A 19,547-nucleotide genomic window follows, 5' to 3' on the forward strand; every position below is an offset into this window, starting at 1 on the left:
GCCAATTGTCAGTGCAAATTGGCACAAATGTGGCCTCCCCGTGAGGAAGTCGAGCAACCAGTTGCAGAGGGAGGTGTTAAGGCCCAGCTGGCTTAGCTTTTTGATCAGTTGTTGAGGTTTGATTGTGTCAAAAGCTGACCTGAAGTCAGTGAACAACATCCTCACACAGCTGTTCTTTCTCTCCAGGTGGGACAGGGCTGGATGAAGAGCAGAGGTTATGGCATCTACTGTGGCACGGTTAGCACAGTATGCAAACTGGAGAAGGTCCAGAGTGGAGGGGAGGCTGGACTTGTGCTTCATGACCAGCCTCCCAAAGCACTTCATGATGATGGGAGTCAGTGCAATGGGGCGGTAGTCATTGTGGCAGGACACAGGGGACTTCTTTGGCACTGGTATGATGGTGGTAGACTTGAAACACGTGAGGATGACCGCCTGGGACAGCAAGATGTTGAAGATGTCAGCAAGGACATCTGTCAGCTGCTCAGCACAGTCTCTGATGGCTCGGCCTGGGATTCTGTCTGGACCTGCAGCTTTGTGTGGGTTGACTCTGGAGAGGGTCTTTCTCACGTCATCTGCGGTCACCTGCAGAAACCTGGTCATCCATTAGGGATGTAGGTATAGGTAATCCATCACAAGGTTCAGTCACCTTTATATTTTTTTCAAAGTTACATTATTGCTGCGGAGTGATGCAGTTGGAAGCACGGAATAAAATGCAATAAAAATGGATGAAGAGCGAAAAAAAATTCTGTTATCTCCGTCCAAGCCAAGCCTCATAGGCTGCAATTATGAACTGGGTGCTGCTCAGTGAACCTGCTTATGTGCAAGATGGGAGTGTAAACATTTTCCCAACAACTCATGCCGATGAAAGCCATGACAACATGTCAAAATATACAAATAGAGTACATAGAGCAAGACAATGAAAATTATTCAGTGTTTCCATTAAAATGATAGTGACAGTTTGGTCAGTAGAGGAAGCCGAGCTTCCCTTGCCTTCCAGGAGAAAATGCCACTGGTAAAGAGGGGAGTTAAATAGTTTCCCCCGCTAAGCCCAATAGGCAATCAGCTTTTGCCCTTGTTCCATCAGTTAGGCACACACACACACACACACATATGTATAACTTTGTTAAAAGAAACACTCAACGGTAGGGAAAGTGTTCAACAAATAAGGAGCAAAATTATCCAGTGGGTCAAGTAAATTCTTTATGAGACAGTACAAGCCTGTTTCAAGCCATAAGCAATCATCAGCTGTCAATAAAGCTACACGGGAAAGAACATACCATTTACTGCCTCGTCGTGCACATCACGTGCACAACGTCCAATGGGGAATGGAGAGGTGCGACATTCAAAAATTCAAAAACACGTGATCGCTAACGGTCCAATATGGGGGCGGGGGTTGGTATTTGTCTATTGGCATGATTTGTTTATAATTACAAAATATTTGCTTATATCTATGTGTGCAACTGCTGGCCAACTCATTCCTGTTATTCAATGTGGACATTTCTGGTTTGCAAATGATCAAATATTTTTCAGTCAGACAAAGATTGCACATTTTACTACTGGTTGAATACGCTTTGTTCTTTGAGAGGATTTTCCAGGCGGTCGAATAATTAATGCTTCTGTCCGCCAATGACCAAATATAACTGCTTAAATATCTTACATTCTTTAAATGGTTCTTTCTAAATCTAAACATGTGCATTAAACCTCTTTTTGAATGTTCCCTGTTAGACCGATGTAGTATGTCTCTATTTCGCCGTTGTCGTATATGTACATGGAACACACACTGTTTACCCACCCGGAGTTATTTGTTAGTTTTTGGCTTGAGGTTTTGTTTATCTCACAGCTCCTCTGAAACGCTTCCAAAACATTGTGTATATACAAGTTTTCTTTCAGAACATTTAACTGTAAAAAATGTCCAAACACGGTGACTTATTTGCAAAGAATGCAGCTCACATGGGAAGAAAGTGAAGTTACCAGCAGGTTGAGAAAGTATTTGAGCAATTGCTGCATAGCTTTTCAGCCATCTCATTTGGGGCGGGGGGAAAGCAATAAAATTGTAGTCATTAAAATATTGTCAAAAGGACAGTTTGAAAAGAGTAAGAAGTGTTACATCTATCCTGCCTTTGCCTTGTGACATTTAATCAAGCACTCACAATTACAAATTACCCACATCTTGCATAGCCAGTGCAAAGTGCAGAAGTCCATTTAAAGAGTGCCCAAAAGTCGCTGCTTCGGAATAGCCTGTTAAAACTGAAATGAACTTCGCTCCAAGTTACTCAGGGAGAATGGACTACCTTTATATCTGATCCTGACACTCTTCACAGCCTTGGCCTCATCACAATTTTTTGCAAGTAATTTTTCAGCACCGGTTATAAATCTTGAGAATAGCAGTTTTTGGTCCATTGTAGTGGTGACATTGTCAGCGGTGTTTTGAGCGATGTAGCTAAGCTCCTAGCTGCAGAGAAAAACGCGGGAAAAACCGGGCCAAAAAGTAAATATATGGATGTGCAATATATTCAAATGCTTCCCGCCAAAAATATGCTGAAGTGACTGAGATAGCCTTACGAAAGCGACACTTGAAGGTACAACGAGTAGGATTTGTCGGTTGTGGTTTGTGAACACAGCGCTCAAACTTGGCCCCTCCTCCCCGGCGCAACGTCACCAGAAGGACTCCCCAGCCTCTCCTTCAGTGCTCGCCAGCGGGTGAAAGCCAATTCCAGATTCACTTCTGTTTTGCAACGAGCTTTGTCCGCTTGGCGTTTCGCCTCGCTGGATTTGCGTCTTTCCAGCACCGTGTCCGCCATTGTTGTAGCTTCCTCTTTTTATATATATATATATATATATATATATATATATATATATATTTATTGAACATTGTTCATATTCATGTACAGATTCTTGAAGAAAGTTCATTATAAAACAAACATGGCAAATATACATTCCATCCAAAAATACATAGATATCTCCAAAGTGCCAAAGGGAACAGTATGTAAACATTTCTACACAGTATATCAGGAAGTACATAGAGGTTGAATGTCACATGACAAATATACGGTAATGTATTATGAAAACAAGGGTACAAACAATAATATATTAAATACATGACATACACTAATTGAAAATAATAAAACATAGCCCATCATACAAGGGGGAATTAATAAGGATATCAGTCTTCTGATATAGTGGGGAAATGTCTTAACACCTCATAAATCTTTAGAGCTTTTGTATCGGTCATTAGTTTTAAAGATTTCAAGTATAATCTCAATTCATTTAAAAAAACAACAAATTTGGGTGATGACTTAAAGTATCTATTTTTATGAATAAAGAATTTGGCTAAGCAGAGGATTACATTACAACAGAGTTCATCGTTTTTATTTTGCAAAATCCTACCAAATGTTACATTTTCTCTAGCAATCGAAGTTGGAAAGGACAAAATCCTTTGTTGTAACTTCCTCTTGGATGTGTGCTTAGGATCTCGATCTGGCACCTGGTCGGTACGTTTTTATAGAGTCCCGCTGCCCAGAAATGCCCCCCGTACACAGCAAAGTAAGAAAAACAAGAAAACGCAGGCAGGGAACAGGGTCTCTGCAGACACAGATACCACCACGCACGTCTAGTGGGTCATAAGTGATGACTGAGAGGGATAATTTTTGCATGACTCTATACGCTTATTTTTAGGAAAATCCTTCTCGTTTGCCCAGCAGACGTGAAATCACAGACACTGACGTCTTGCGGCGTATATAACCTCGTTTAAATGTCAATTAAACATTTTTTTAAGTTTGCTCACAAAGCCTTGAGACGTTCTCTGACAAAAGTAGGAAGGGGTTGAATATTGTTTTATATTTATGTGATGCCTAACCATTTGACATATGATGCTGGTCCTCGTGTGAATTGGTATGATCAAAAATTAGATAACAGCACCTCTTGCTACTCTCATTTACCGGTGGACTCTGTAGTGTCTTTCCATAGATAACTAACTTTGGCATGTGACTGAATAAATATCCGTTTTAATGTCTTTTGACAGATGTATTTCTAAGACTGCACTAAAAATATTCATAATAGTTAATACTGTAGAGTACATGTATGTATGTAGTCTTTACTGTATTATTTTCTGAAGTGTTGCTCTAATCTAAATCTATGACTCACCTTTTGGGTCTCTGTATCACCTCCTCTGGTATATTTAAAACCCTCCACCGATTGGAGGTGCCTCATGACTGAACATCTTCTAAACCTCATTTCATTGCCACTCTTTTCCTGTGGTCATATGCCGGCAATAGGATGGCCTTATGTGATGCTTTGTCTTTGTGATCTGAGGTCCTTGAGACAGGAGGTTCAAATGTGATCTTACTGATTACATGTTCATATTTTCCAAGAGTGGCGACTACGTACTTACACTAGGCACAGTTGCCTTGTTCCCCCTCCCCACTCCCCCGCTGGCCTGCACTCACACTGCGCTTAATGTATCGAACCCGAGCACACTTACATCATCACAATGCGACTTTTTGTGTTGAAGAGAAGTGCTCTCGCATAGCAGAATGGAGTTCATGATTTTATTTACATTGTGGCTTATTTGGTGTCGTTCCGGCCGCGGTGACACACGACCCTCTCACATGCCTTAAAGATTTATCAATTATGGAACTGCACGCATAAGAATGTTTTTTAAATGGGACGGTCACATAATTGACATCATATCGTTCGAGTTCCGTGCTCGGGCACTGTTAGCAATCACAGTAGATACGTATCGTGCCCGAGTCCAACTGAACCGTGCTCGAGCCCACCTCTTCAAGCGGGCCAGGGCACGGTAAGGAGCAATCATACTAGTCAAACGAACTGGACTTTGGGGGTAAACATGTTGAGGCACGGTACAGATCGCCTACTGTGAGGGCAGATCTCTGGGTGCTCTGGTTTCCCCCACCATCAAAAGAAACATGCATGTTAGGGTTTATACTCCTGTCTGTACCCCTGACCAAGGCGATGGGAAAAGAACTGGAGTTGATCCCTGGGCACAGCATGAAGGATATCTAGGAGCTAGGAGATCTCTTTTTAATCGCAACTCTCGTGCCCCATACACCTCACAACCCCGGGAGCGCTCTTTTATTTACACACCGGCCCGAACTCACTACACAATGATCCCCCCGCCCCCGAGGTCGCAACAGCGACATTAGTCCGACAGTCAATCAGTCAGTAAATGGTCTTCTACTTAGCCCGAGTCGAACCCCCAAACCCAAACAAACAACACAGCAATATCCACAATATGAACACAAAATCACTAAAACACAATTTTAATATGAACGCTAACAGTCCCATCAGCCATTGAGCTCCCTCAGCGCAGAACCCCAACAGTCACAGCGACCACCTTCTGCAGTCGCTACAATAAGTTTTCTCAAAGTTTATATCCAATCGCCGCAAACTATTGTTTCAATTCTAGTTAACATAAATGCTTCGAATGCACCTTAGAATGCCTTACAGGTGATTAGTGAAATTCCCAAGGAAAAGATCAAATTTATCCATCCGTTATCTTAACAGCTTATCCTGATCTCGGGGATGCTTGAGCCTATTCCAGCAGGAAACCGGAGCCCCCGGAGGAAACCTACGCAGACACGGGTAGAACATGCAAACTCCACACAGAGGACGACCCGGGATGACCCACCAAGGTTGGACTACCCCGGGGCTCGAACCCAGGACCTTCTTGCTGTGAGGCGACCGCACTAACCACTGTGCCACCGTGCCGCCTATCAAATTTATACCTTACAGACATCCAGTGAATACATGCAAGGTAATAGATAATGAGGAAAAGCAAGAATTCTGTCTCGTTCCTTGTAGTCTCTCGATAGCAGACGTCGCTTACCAGTGTCTGGGGACTTCTAAACGCAAGACAGTTCCTACAATGGTGGCGAGAACGGCCGCTAACAAACCTGCACCTACTGCTTTGGAAATCTAGAACACATCTTAAAGGAAATGATCCGCTCCTCCTATCCTCCTCCACAGTGAAACAAATTGGGGATAATGGCCCAATCCCAATGTCCACACTCATGGACTCATTGACTTTGAGGTGCGTTCCCGCTAAATCCGCAGGGGGTTAGAGCTGTCAAATCGTGAAGTTCATGAGGGCTCTCACGCAGACATTTTGAGGGCTTTATGCACACTCTCTGTAAGTCTGCATTTTTGCAGACTTTGCCTGAGGGAATTACCCACAGTTCATAGCGTTGTGACTTTACACACAGGGTTACCAGGGGAAGCCTGAAAGCGTTAAAAAAAAAGGTAAACAAGCATGGAAGGACACATGGGCACATGGGTGTTCAGCCTGGCATATTGGGTGCGCTGGTATGCCTAAATATACAAAGAAACAGCATATTAACAAGGATTTAAGATGGTCCATAAAAAACACATGAAGCAAGCATATGCTATATTACACACCTAGTTTATTCATCTACCATTTCCTTTTTTTCTTCTTCATTTTTTCTTAATGTTGATTATGCTGTTTTGACAAAAATTAGTAAATTTATTATTTGAGAATTACCTCTCCTCCACTCTGTAAGGCAAGAGGCCTGGAAGACGTTCAAATCAGGCAGTCGGTCCCTTAACTGAAGTGCCTTGGCCATGAAGAAAGTTTCAAAAAAAGTACCAAGCCCACATTAGTACGAAACATGTTTTGGCATCGCCAAGGTAACGTGATATTTTGCAAAGTGCCGTCCCATTCGTATTTATACCATTTCAAGCCCGCACAGCCTCTCGCACTCAAGCACTTACCAGGTGATGTAAAGTTAAGTCCATGAGGGTTCAGGGCTTAGGCCTTAGAGGGGACATTGGGATTGGGCCATAGCGAATCACTTTGTGAGACGGAGAGAGCTTTGTAAAACATTGAAAGTGGATGTCCCGAGCAACTCTACATCACTATTTGATTGTTCGTTTTTAACCGATGAATATATGTTTAGCAGCAAACGACACAAACGTCGTCAAATTTCGAAGGAGTTTTCTCTGGTGACTGCGGCTGAGCCATGCTATAATGCACGTGTTGCTGGTACGACAGTGTTTACAAGCGCACAACTTCTGCATGTCGCCGCCCTAAAGACTTTGTATTGGTTATAAAATGCTTTTCAAATAAATGTATTCATTCGGTTATCCATTGTCTACACCCGCTTAATTTGGGTTGGCAGCAGGGTGGAGCCTACCCCAACAGGCATTTGGCAAAGGAAAAGAGAGACCTTAATAGGCTGTCAATCCATCACAGGGCCCACATAACCTATCACTCAGACATGATCCTTTGTTTTAATATAGCCGATGTTGACTCTCCAACTTACATGCGTATCTTTGAACTATGGGAGGAAATCAGGGTAACCAAAGAAATCCTGGGCAAATGCAGAGACAACTCGGAAAATCCACACAACAAAAGGTCTGGCAGCTCCAATAAATGGATTATTTTAATAACTGACTTTCAGAGGGACTTGTGTACCATCATAAAGTAGTTTAAAGTCAAATGCAGACTGCCTGCCATATGTACGACTCTTCATGGTGTAGGTTGGGGCTTCGCCCAAGAAGGATTCAGTGCCAAGTCTGGAATGAAATTCTCTAAGACTTACTGTTTTTATCCTGTTTATCATTTTTTTCAAAGGGTAAATTATACTTCCCGTGCTTAAGATCAGTAAGTTGCCGTACCGATATAGTTACTTAGTGAGTCAGACTCCCTCGAGCGTCCAGTGAGTCCCCGATCATTTGAATAAATCTAGCGAACATAATAACAGGAGTTGCGGGCTAAATTACCAAAAACAAAGTCGCTTTCCCTCAACTTCAACACATTTCTTTGATGTCAAATCACTTCAATTAACTCAATTTTTGTGTGCCCTCATCAGTGCAGAAAGCATTATTCTTCTCAAATCGATCCACAGGCTACAAATTTGACCCTTAGCAAGTAATTTGGTCCTGAGTCCATATCAAAGCAGCAGCACCACAGAAGACTACTGACCCACCAAACCACTCAACCCTACTTGTCCTACTCCAGTACCTCAGTCCCGTTAAAATGCATTTATGTGTGTGTATAAAAAAAAAAAGACCCACACTGACACATTCATGTCTACCTCACGCAACCTCCTACCTGGTTGTGTCAGCCGAGGTGATGGCGATGAGCGGAGGGGTGCGTAATGGCAGTGTGGTTGGGCGTGGCGGCACTGTGACTGTGTCTGTCTCCGGTCTGCGATCACAGTAGTACTGTTCTGCCTGTCTGAAGGCCAGCGGGGGCAGCTGGACAGTTCGGCAGGACAGTCTCCGCACCAGGAAGGGCTCCATGCATGTGACCGGCCCTGGCTCCGGGGAATCTGATGAATCGTCAGACACCTGGAGGGGAGGAGAATAAGCCAGAAAAAAGGAAATGTCAGAGGAGAGAAGGAATTGACAGGCAAGGGGGGGGGGGTTGGAAGTGAAGTTGGTCAGAGGAGGAAATGGTCGATAGAAAACATTAGACTGCTGAAGAAGAATACGTCATACAGAGATGTAAATGTAAAAAAAAAATACAGCAGAATTGGGAAGACTGTCAGTTCAGATATTGCAATGAGAAGGGATACCAGTTGATTGATAACGGAGGAGTGAAAGGAAAGTGAGGACATGTTTTTGGAAGTCAGAACTAAAAAATGGATATCTGAGGGTTTAGGTCTTTAAATGTCTGGCTGAGACATCTGAGGTGAGTCAGCTCCTGACTCACCTCAAGCAAGAATTGGGTTAATTGGGTAAGAAATGGGAAAAGAGCATGTCACTATATATGTGAGTCAGTGGGAGGACATAGGTACTGTTGAGGGAGCTCTGATGAAGGTTAACACGCTGAAGAGAAACATACTGCACTGACACAGACGTAACGAGTCTGTGCCAGGCCCCAATGCAAGATGGTCAAAACAGGCCCAAGCCTGCCCGTCACAATCAGACATAATATAACGTAATGTCAGCAGCGAATGAAAGAAGTGAAAGCACGCAGCTTTAAAATGACCAACAACAGCAAAATGCACTGTGTAGTTGATGCCTAAATGAAATGATTACTAGGAGATCACTGTGCTATAGAGGAGGAGTCTTAATAGCAAGCCCAAGATAGTGACAGACTAGCCTACTGAACAAAATCTGGTGTCGGAGCACCATAACAGATAGAATACTCTTTATTAGTCATTTTGTACATACAAATGAAATGTACTCTCTGCATTTAACCCATCCTAGCTGTGTAGCTAGGAGCAGTGGGCAGCCGCCGTGCAGCACCTGGGGAACAACTCCAGTTATTTCTTCCTATTGCCTTGGTCAGGGGCACAGACAGGAGTATTAACCCTAACATACGTATCTCTTGTGATGGTAGGAGGAAACCGGAGTGTCCGGAGGAAACCCACACAGACACAGGGACAACATGCACACTCCACACAGAAAGGACCTGGGACAGCCTGGGTTCGAACCCAGGACCTTCTTGCTGTGAAGAAACAGCACACTGGGCCACCATGCCCAGTGGTTAGCACAAACATATATAGTGACAGCGCACCTTGACACAGATGAAAACCTTATTGGTGAAGGTGCATCCACATATAGACAACATTATTCATGTATGTCTTATAAACACAAAGCACGTGTGTAGGTTGATTATTAGTCAACTAATTAAGTTTTACTTAGACATCATAGGCACACTCTCTGGGCTATTTGCTGTGCGAGGTCTTGACACTTCGCCAGCTAGCTAACTCTTCTGCTAGGATTTTACTACGCAGCGCTCGAGATCATTGATACACAGTGGCGAGATAAAGAGGGGTCCCTGTGAGTGGGCCCCAAGCTGTTGCGTGCCCTAATGTAGCTGTATTACCCACATATAGGGCTGTGCGATATGACGATATATATATCGTGTGATGATAGAAAACGTCTTATCATTTCATATTAATCTCTATCGTTTATTTCGTTGTGTCGCAAATCACACTCTTTACGGCAATATTTTTCGTCATCTGGACGACCCTTTCACAGCACGGATGCAGGTGGGAAATTTGCACGAGGGCAATACAAACAAACAGGGAGGACAGTGAATGTAACGCAGAACGGGATAATCCTGCCCAGAAGGACTCCAACCAGCGAGGACAAAACAAGGAGCTTGCACCTAAAAGAGAGGCTACTTCTATTGTCTGGACATGGTATGGGTATGAAAAGTACAGCACGGACCAGAAAATATGCCGCACGCCGGTTCGCACAACAGACTCAAATGCCACTAGCCTCTTTTACCACCTATGCACGAATCATGTCAAACCGTACGGAGTCTACAGACGAGAGCCGCAAAAGCACAGTGGAGTGCCCAGAACAAACCCCAGACTCAGACGTTGCGAGAGGCTTTCGCCCGCGGCACACCACATGTCAAAGAATCAGGAAGACGGAAGGCGATAACAACTGTCATCGCAACTTACATCTGCAAACACGTGGCCCCAATTTACACGGTCGAGAAACGGAGATTTTGTGATTTGTTGCGAACAACTCGACCCAAGGCACACAATGCCGAGCCGAAAACACTTCACTCAAGTAGAGTTGTCTTGTTTATATCAAGAGTGTCTGGACAAACTAGAAGAGGAAATCCACAAGGTATACAGTTGTTACATGCTTAATTGAAAATTTGCACCAAGGTTATAAATAAAAGGAGAAAAATAACCAAATATAAGTAAGTACTTTTTATTTGTCAAGCATATAATTCAAAATGTAATCAGAAATAGGCCTTTCCATGTGGTCATTTTACATAAACTATTTATTCATTGAATTTACAGAAAAGTGCCATATTGTGATATGTATCGTTATCGTGATATGAATGACCTACTATATTGTGATGAGATTTTGGTCATATCGCACAGCCCTACCTGCATATATGGTAAGTTTCACCTCTTTGTACCGAGACGCACACAGACACACTTGAAAAGGAGGACAAGTCCAGGGGTGAAAATGACTTGGTGCACAAGGTCAAGAAAGGAGATTGAAAAGTGAACAAAGAAAAAAAAAAAACAGATGGCAAGATTAAAGAAAGGAAACCGGTTCCCCCCCCCCCCCAGATAGCAATTGCAGGTTCACTATAGTCATCCAACAGCTGAGATTGTGGGCATCTGAGGTGAGACCAGTATGAATGAAACTCATCCTATAGTTTCAGGTACCTTGAAGAAACACAGCAGGTGTTGTATTCTCACCGTGCAAAAAAAGTGAGCACAACAGCTTTTAACTGTTGTGATGAGGGATTCGGCAGTGCCAAGCTGCAAAAACACAAGCGCTTTCCGTAAAGACTTTGGCCACACTAATTAACGCTCCTCAGAAGTTACATCTGTAATGACTCATCAGTGTGTTAGTGTGAAAGACTGAACGTAAGTTAGTTGACGCGTCGGGTCGAATATGACATGCAAACTGCTCATTTAGCCGCGTCATACAACTCCGCCCTGCAACAGGAGCCACTGAACACAAAATACAGTCAATAATCTGCAGGACAGAAGTAAATAGAGGGCAGATTGTTTGCATCATTTCTTTGTCACACTCCCCAAGTCCTCAGGGACGGCAAGGAGAAGCTGATGGGGAACAAAACCAGTTATCTGTGTATTGAGTGGTTTCAGGAGTGTCACTGACTTACTACATGCGCGGGTAAGCATGCATGCATGTGTGTGCACACACAAACACACAGTAAGGTTGCAAGGCAGTATGATGAATTAAGCCAGGTTTTGAGCCATTAATCTTGTTGCAAGCCTTGAGCAGTTTTCATTTGTTTCGGAAGATTAACAATATTTTCCTATTAGATAAGGGCAAAACACTAATACCTGCATCCCACATAACTATTTTACCGGTAGAACCCCTGGTCCACATTATGCTGATTAACAATATTAGCAGATGGGGCCTCTCTCGAGGGGAATGGATGTACGCTATTCAGAAACATGCAATAACCAGAAGAGGCTCCATGGCACTAATACATGTCCCCCCTGACATAGTATGCTAACAGTAGCAGGAGCAAGGGTTCTTTAATAAATTAACGCATTTTGAGCTGAAAGATTTGTGTTCTCTCACTTGGTTTCCTTTCATTATTGTGTGGCAAAAGTGTTTTGATTGGTTCGCCGTGCCAGAGGTATTCAATAGTGCGTATGACGCCCGGGGCAGTCTGCTGGATAAAAACACCTATTCACCCTGCAAGTCCAAACACATGAATTATCCAGGCATTTGTGTGTGTGTGTGTGTGTGTGCGTGCATGTGTATGGACCCTCATGACTAATGACTATATACTTGAAATGGACCTAGCAAACAATGTACTGTTAGGTAGGTAGGTGGGGATGTGTGTGTGTGTGCGTGCGTGCGTGCGTGCGTGCGTGTGTGTGTGTGTCAGAGTGAGACAAAGTGTTAACCAAGTTTCATTAAAACTTTGTGTCTTATCATATATCTAAATGAGATTCCTATGGGGGGGGGGCAAATAATGGAGATTCCTCATGGGCTATGACAAATGAACGAAAAGCTCACCCTGTCCTTTTCGGGGAAATGAGAAGTCTCCCCTCCTTACTATGTCGTGACTATTCCTCCTCGCTCTCTGTTCCACCAACCGAGCACCCCGCCACCTCTGTTCAACCCCTTAATCTATCAAGGTGCCAATCTTCATCTAGGAAATCATTGAGCCTTCATTTCTATTTAATTACCTGTATTAGAGATGTCATTATTACAGACAGTGTCTTACAGAGAAGGAAACAGGAGACTAACACAATGAAATTGTTGACATGCAACACTTCTGTGTTGGTCCAGAGTGTCAGCTTGATTTGAGGACTCATAGCAGTACGACTGACAAAGGCCCTCACCATGATTTCACCAATGAAATGGGAAATAAAAGCATATTAGAATTTGTCTTTCTAATCGTAATGCTTGTGTTTGCAGATGTACTTGAATCATATTTGGAAAAATTAAGCCTTTTATATTTTTATTGGTTTAAATACCGTTATGGGTTTTAACGCTGTCAAGGCTACAATATATTGTCATCTCATTATTGGTCAGATATTTTTCAGACATTTTATAACTTTTGTGTTAGCATTCATTTGGACTTAGTCATTCCACCTCTGTCAGACTAAGGATCTTCAGCTGGTTGAATGGAGTGAATTTGTGACTTCATGTCACAATCTGGTAAGTCTGCAGCTCAGATAGGTATGTATGCATAGTCTGAGTAGGTGTCTTCTGACTGTAGGCTGCGTGCACAGTTCTTGATTTTCACTCTCTAATGCTCTCCCCTACTACTGTAATTGGCTCCTCGTGATGAACAAAATTATGGAAGAATTAATTGCGCTGTTGTAACACTTCATGTTGTCTTCATGTTGACTCCTGATGTTCTGTGCTGTATTTCATGTACTGGCACAACCATGGTCCGATATTGTTTTAACATTACCTGTCCAGTTTGCTTTATAAGTGCAATGGGTATGACTCAAGAGAGTTCTCCAGGGGATCAGGAAGTATTACACTATTGTACTATGATTGTCATCAGCACTGGGGTTATATTGTAGCGAATTAGGGGGGCAGCCCGGGAACCGTCGCCACAGCCGGGACGCGTGTCTCCCACTCCGCAAGCCACAACGTTAACCACTCGACTAAAGGATCCAACCCGTTAGTCAAGGACCAACGTGTCTGCTTATCCATGCACGTTACACTACCCCCCCTCCTTTGGGAAGCCCGTCCCCGCGCTTCAGCATATCAGCTCCCTCACGCCTCTGGGCGCACGCGCTTCCGATGACTTCACGGTCTCACCATCCCACTTCTGACACCAATGTAGCGAATTAGGGGGGCAGTCCGGGAACCGTCGCCACAGCCGGGACGCGAACACGTCTCCCACTCCGCAAGCGACAACGTTAACCAGTCGACTAAAGGGTCCGGCCCGTTAGTCAAGGACCAACATGTCTACTTATCCATGTAGTAGTGGGAGTTGTAGCAGCAACAGTGGTGGGATGTCAGCGCCATCAGGGCTTTCTCTGCTGGCCCTGTCAAAATCAAAATCAATTTGTTTTTCATAGCTACATTGAAGCATGTCTGAAATGTGTCTGAACTCAATTACTTGTTTTCTAGTGGGGCTGGGCAGCCGGACAGCTCCTTGGACCAGCACTAGTTTGTATTGCAGCCTTTACCCAATTTGCCCTCGGGGATGAATACATTATTCTGAGTCTGATTTCCTTGAAGCCCGAAGCTGCAAACTGATTACAAACTTTAAGCGACCGTATCATCGGCCAATCAAATGTTGACGTGTAGTGCCAGAACGCCCCCGGTGTCGTCATCCACTTTGAGTTTGAGCTTTTGGCAGGTTATGAGCAAACTAAGCGCAATGGCCGCCGCACTCACGGTTACTGACGATCTTGTGCCGATCTACTTCCGTGTTTTCTGCGGATCTGGTAGGACTGTAGGGGCGTGGGAAGACGCTCTCAGTAGGGGGCGCTGCCAACCGAATGTAAAAGTGTGACGTCATTATATATATTTTTTTCAATTTACAGAAAGATGCGTAAAGATGGATGAGTACGTTTCCTCAACAAACAATTTCGTCAATAAATGATCAAAAAATATTATTGTTAAGCCGTTGTCAGTGTCACGGTCATTTACTGTGATTGTCGCATTCTTTTTTCACACCTTCTCCCAAACGGACTAAATAACTGGACGAATTTTGCTAGGGAAGGCTGCCACGAGTCTCGAGTGAGGTGGAACTTGAGCTCCAGGTTGGTGTGCACATTATTTTCATTGAATTGAAGGCGGTGTACTGACAATACTGTGGCTATACTTCACTGAACGTGTGGAAGTTGCACAAATGACCGGTGAACTCTACAGCAGTGGTTCTCAACCTTTTTGGGGTCCTGGACCCCCCTGTGTATTTTTGATCTACCCTGGGGACCCCTCCACCTGATCTTGGGGGAGGGGGGTTGCAATTTGTGTAAACAGTAGAAACTGCATTTTAAATTGCATTATAGCATTTATTCACTCTTTGGGGCAAAAATAAGAGCTTTCAGTTGTAACTTAGATATAGTTAACAAAACAGAATTCTTATGCAGTAACTTTCAGATATATGTAAAGAAACAGAATATGTATTCAGTAACTTTCAGATATATGTAACAGCAGAATTTCTATGCAGTAACTTTTAACAATGCAAACGGGAGCAAGATCTCTTATTAAAATATAACAAATTACACTTGTGAAACAGATGTAATTAGAGAAAAAAGTCCTGTTACCCTTTATAGTTTAGGTAGATAAAGGTCTCAGTCACATTTGAGTAAAATAATCCTATTTCTATAAATGTCATAGGATCTTTTTTTTAAAGATATTTTATTTTCACGGACCCCTTGCAATTACACCACGGACCACTAGGGGTCCGCGGACCCCCGGTTGAGAAACACTGCTCTACAGCAACTGGAAACGTGTTTGTCATCTCCGCCAGGCAGCAGCCGTCTAGTCGGCGTATGTGTTGCGTCTGTCCGTCTGCGGCTAATCTCGCCAACTATTTGTCGAAAGTCAACGAGACGTCCATCACATTTCGCAAATCAGCGAATCGTTCACTTAGTCCATGGGCCAGACGATATTTCGGTACACTCAAGGTGGCAAAACTTACTTATAATTTTTGAAAGGATCCATGTCTGTAGATGATATTTTGGTATGATAACCATTCCTGAGTGGCAGCTCTATCACAGTTATCAGCTCATGAAGTTAACCACCCGCTAAACTAAATTGCATTTTAGACGCTGGTGCATATCCTGGTTTAGCCTCATGGTCAGGACATTTTTCAATGTTCTATAATATTGTCTTTGGTATCATTTTAAAGGGGACCTTCTTAGCTTTCATTCAAGCCCTGTTGTGGATATTTCTCACAAATATAGAGGTCACTTGAGCTCTTCAACCCGTCAATAACACACATCTTTCTGCAATGTTCGCCTAAACTATATACTTTCTTTTAGCCCTGTGGCATCTAGGAATATCAGGGACACAAAACACAAAAACTGGAATACTCACAGGACTGTAAAGATTCAGAAAATGTATAATATACCCATACTATTTCATTGTGTGAGGTGATTGTGAGCCTTAAATGAGAACTAGACCAAAGCCAGTTAGGTCACAAACTGGTCTCTATACATTTGTTTAAATACACAATCAAAATACATGATAAAAAGGAATACCATAGTGAGGTAATGAACTATTTTAATATTTTAAACAACATTGACATTTACATATACTTAGTCAATGATACATGTAATCCCATATCATTAGTGGGTATATGTAATGGTAATGGGTAGGGTAATGGGTATATGTGAATATGGTTACATTATTGTTATCAAGCTCTGGGTAACCAAGTCCAGAATCAACATCCTGTGCATCAATAGACTACTACCACAGTAATACCATCAGAATCATCACACTGTCATTCATCAAACTGCTCGTTTCTCTCATCGTCTGACTCCCCAAGTTCAAAGTCCAGTTCTGGACCATCCTGCTGTTTTTGGTTACTGCAGGTCTGTAACCTGCACATGTCTGTGCATGGAAGTCCATTTGACAGGCACATGCAGCTTGGCATTTTGCATGAATGCACACACTTGCATGTTAGCATTTCCAAGACCACATCTGGTGCAGGTGGGGAGCGCATCCAGTAAATGGCCAGCTTGCCTTCATCGTCTGTCCATCCATACTCAGTAGGGCTTGGCACCACAGGGTTAGCCTGCAGACAGCACTTCCATATTGCTGCCTGATAGTTGGCTCGTTGAACATGCATAAAGAGACAGTCTCTACATGGTGGCAGCTGGCTGGACTCAACCTCTCCCCTTTTGGTGCAGAAGAGCTGGTAACGCAGTTTGTTCACCTCAGCAGTGCTGCTATTAGCAACATACATCCGACAGGTGAACTGCTCAATTTTCTGGAACAGCTCATCACTCACATTCCATGTCTGTCCCAGTTGACTAAAAGTCTCTTGGCAGGAAGTGTGCTTTCTCACTATCTTCAGGGCATTCAGCTTCCCTCGACCAGCGAATGCACTGACAGTGTCGCAGCCTGTGAAGGCATGTAAGCCAATTAGGCTGTCACAGATGCTGTCTCCAAGTGAACTTGCCAGTTTGGTGATGTCGACAAACCGTGTGCGGTTCTGAGTCCAACACTTCTGGTAGATGGGACAGGTGATGTCCTTCTGGAAGCCAAGACAAAGCACCATGACATCAGTGTCCTCAACTGTGATGATAACTGACTTTGAGCCCGCATTTGCTGCATGCAATGCATGCAGGAGCAGACGGGTGTCAGCTTCTTCATGTGTGGAGTGCAGTTCTGCTGCTTCCTCACACCCATCTTCTGTCAACTTGTAGCAGGTTTCCTCACAGGTCATGTACAACACCTTGCCATGCAGCATAGCTCTGTATCGTGGGAGTTTCCACTCTTCCACCAGAAACTTGATGAGACTGGTCTTGTTGGAGGAACTGCACAGAAATTTTCTCCACTGCTGGACGTGGTGTCCCCCTGCAAGATTCTTGTACTGGAGAGTGATGTCTCCACCCCGATTCAGTCGTTCAGCATCTTTGATCGAAGTCTGGTGATAGACATCAAAAACAACATCAATCCTCCCACTTTGTGCTCCCTCATGGAGGACCTGGGTCAAGGCTGACTCTGCCACCTGTGCAAAGGTTTTGTTGTTGCCATTCATTTTTTGGACCAGGCTCATCCCATCAATGATGGAAGTAGATGGGATTGGGATGTCTTCTGCAGGAGATACATTCTTTTCAAGCTCTCTGGCAAGTGCAGCCTTGTTTGTTTTTCGTAAGGACCCATCAGCATTTGCCAGTGCCCATGGTAGTGGGCCCAATGGGTAGGCAAGGACATCCTTCAGATTCACCTTCCTGCTTTCAGCCACCAGGATCATGTGACTGAAAAGGTTTCTATCTGCCTTCAGAACCACATCCTGTGCTTTCTTTCCATGAGCTTGTTTTGTGCTGACATTGGAGAATGTTTTCAGACTTTGCTTGGTCATCTTGTCGTGGAATTTCCCAGGTGGTGGGTCTGCATCTAACCTTGTTTGCTGGAATGCTTGGTAGGCCTCTTCTCCTTTCTCAAGAGCTCTCAAGAGATCTATGGTCACATCAGGTGGAGCCATGTTGCCAGTGGAGAGGCTAACCAAATCAATCTCATCAGGGGACATAGGATTGAGCCAGTTATTCTCCATAAGGTCCATGAGAGACTGGACATCTGCTTCATCTCTCTTGATCCTTGGACTCTGTAGATCTGGATGAGACCATTTGCACCTGCCTTGACCTGTCAGGTCTCTCAGCTGTCTGAGGTACATGCTTCTATACTCAGCTGTGAGATAATATTTGGTCACAGCTCCTGGCTTCAAGCTGAATCCCTTTGTCCCTCCAGCTGTTTGGGTGTCTTTGTTCACCGTTTCTTCTATAGCTTGGTCAACAGGGATTCGGCCAAAGGGATTGGTGGAGCCCAGTTGGACTGAGAAGCCTCCTTCCATGAATTCTGTGTACACATCTGGATGTGTGATGGGCAGCTCAGACATCTGGGTGTAGTAGTAGGGGAGGTAGCGTGCATAATTCATCCTGTCATAAGCAAAGCACCATGGGATCATTGCTCGAATGCTAGCCAAGTGTAGCATCCAGTCTCCCTCTCTGGATGCTCGGATGAGCCCCAACAAGATTTCAACCATGTCCAAATAGGACATCCAGAAGTTCGAGAGGCTGCCGTTTCCACCTCTAAGGAACTCACGGTAGACTTCAAATAGATCCATGATGCGTGTACAAGAGCTGTTCTCGAGGACCTCCTTCAAAGCATGTTGTGAGACTTCTTTCCCAAGGCTGTCAATGGTCTTCAGTGTCTCATTCAGGTGAACCATGTCATTCCTGTGAGTTTCTTCCAACCAGGACAGGAAACCATTCAAGGTCAGTCGCATGAGAGCCTCATACAGGAGCTTGTGTAGTCGCACTGCCCTGTTGTACTTGCGGCCATCCATAACACCAGCAATTGAGCCTTCTGCAATCATGCCAGACTCAATGCAGAGGTCTTTGAGTCCAGCATCTTGGAAACGCTTTCCTATTATTGCCAGCAGTGTGCAGATGGTGTGGAATACCCCAAGCCTAACGATGATATCATGGAACTTGTCATGGTGTTTCCATGTGATCTCGACAGCCTTCGCATACAGTGCTTGGTCAAAGACACAGACAATCTTCCTCAGGCCTAAGCACTGCATGATGCTCAGTGACTGGTTAAGCACCTCGTTGACAGTAGACATTTGTGTCGCTGGAGCATTGATGGTAGGCAGATAGCCTATATTGTCGGGGATGACCGTCATCTCTCCTCGAGTCAGGATGTTGAAGCCTGTCCAGCTGCTGACTGACTGTTCTTCTTGTTGTGACATGCGTGCTAGGACCCAAAGAAGGTTTTTCTCTCTGGCAAGCTTAGTATTGGCTGCAGTATCGGCATCTGACTTTTTGCTTTGTGGTGGCCCTACCCGTTGTCCAGCATTGTAAGTTGGTAACATTGGTGGGGGTCCATCAATGCTTCTCTTTTTGTTTTGGGAACAGTGGGCATGGGTTGGACAGGAAGGGGGTTGACTGGCT

The 19,547-nt window shown here is 44.0% G+C and overlaps 1 protein-coding gene across 1 annotated transcript in view; it reads right to left on the minus strand.

Annotated features, from left to right (window-relative positions):
• The window catches only part of LOC130111238 (cAMP-specific 3',5'-cyclic phosphodiesterase 4D), a 78,355-nt gene that overhangs the window by 25,659 nt on the left and 33,149 nt on the right, over window positions 1–19,547 (minus strand). The window contains exon 2 of the mRNA XM_056278349.1: window positions 8,090–8,328. Within this exon, the coding sequence (XP_056134324.1) occupies window positions 8,090–8,328 (239 nt within the window). The remainder of the gene's footprint in view (window positions 1–8,089; window positions 8,329–19,547) is intronic.

The sequence above is a fragment of the Lampris incognitus genome, chromosome 1, assembly GCF_029633865.1.
Source record: "Lampris incognitus isolate fLamInc1 chromosome 1, fLamInc1.hap2, whole genome shotgun sequence".
In the NCBI taxonomy this organism is placed as follows: Eukaryota; Metazoa; Chordata; class Actinopteri; order Lampriformes; family Lampridae; genus Lampris; species Lampris incognitus.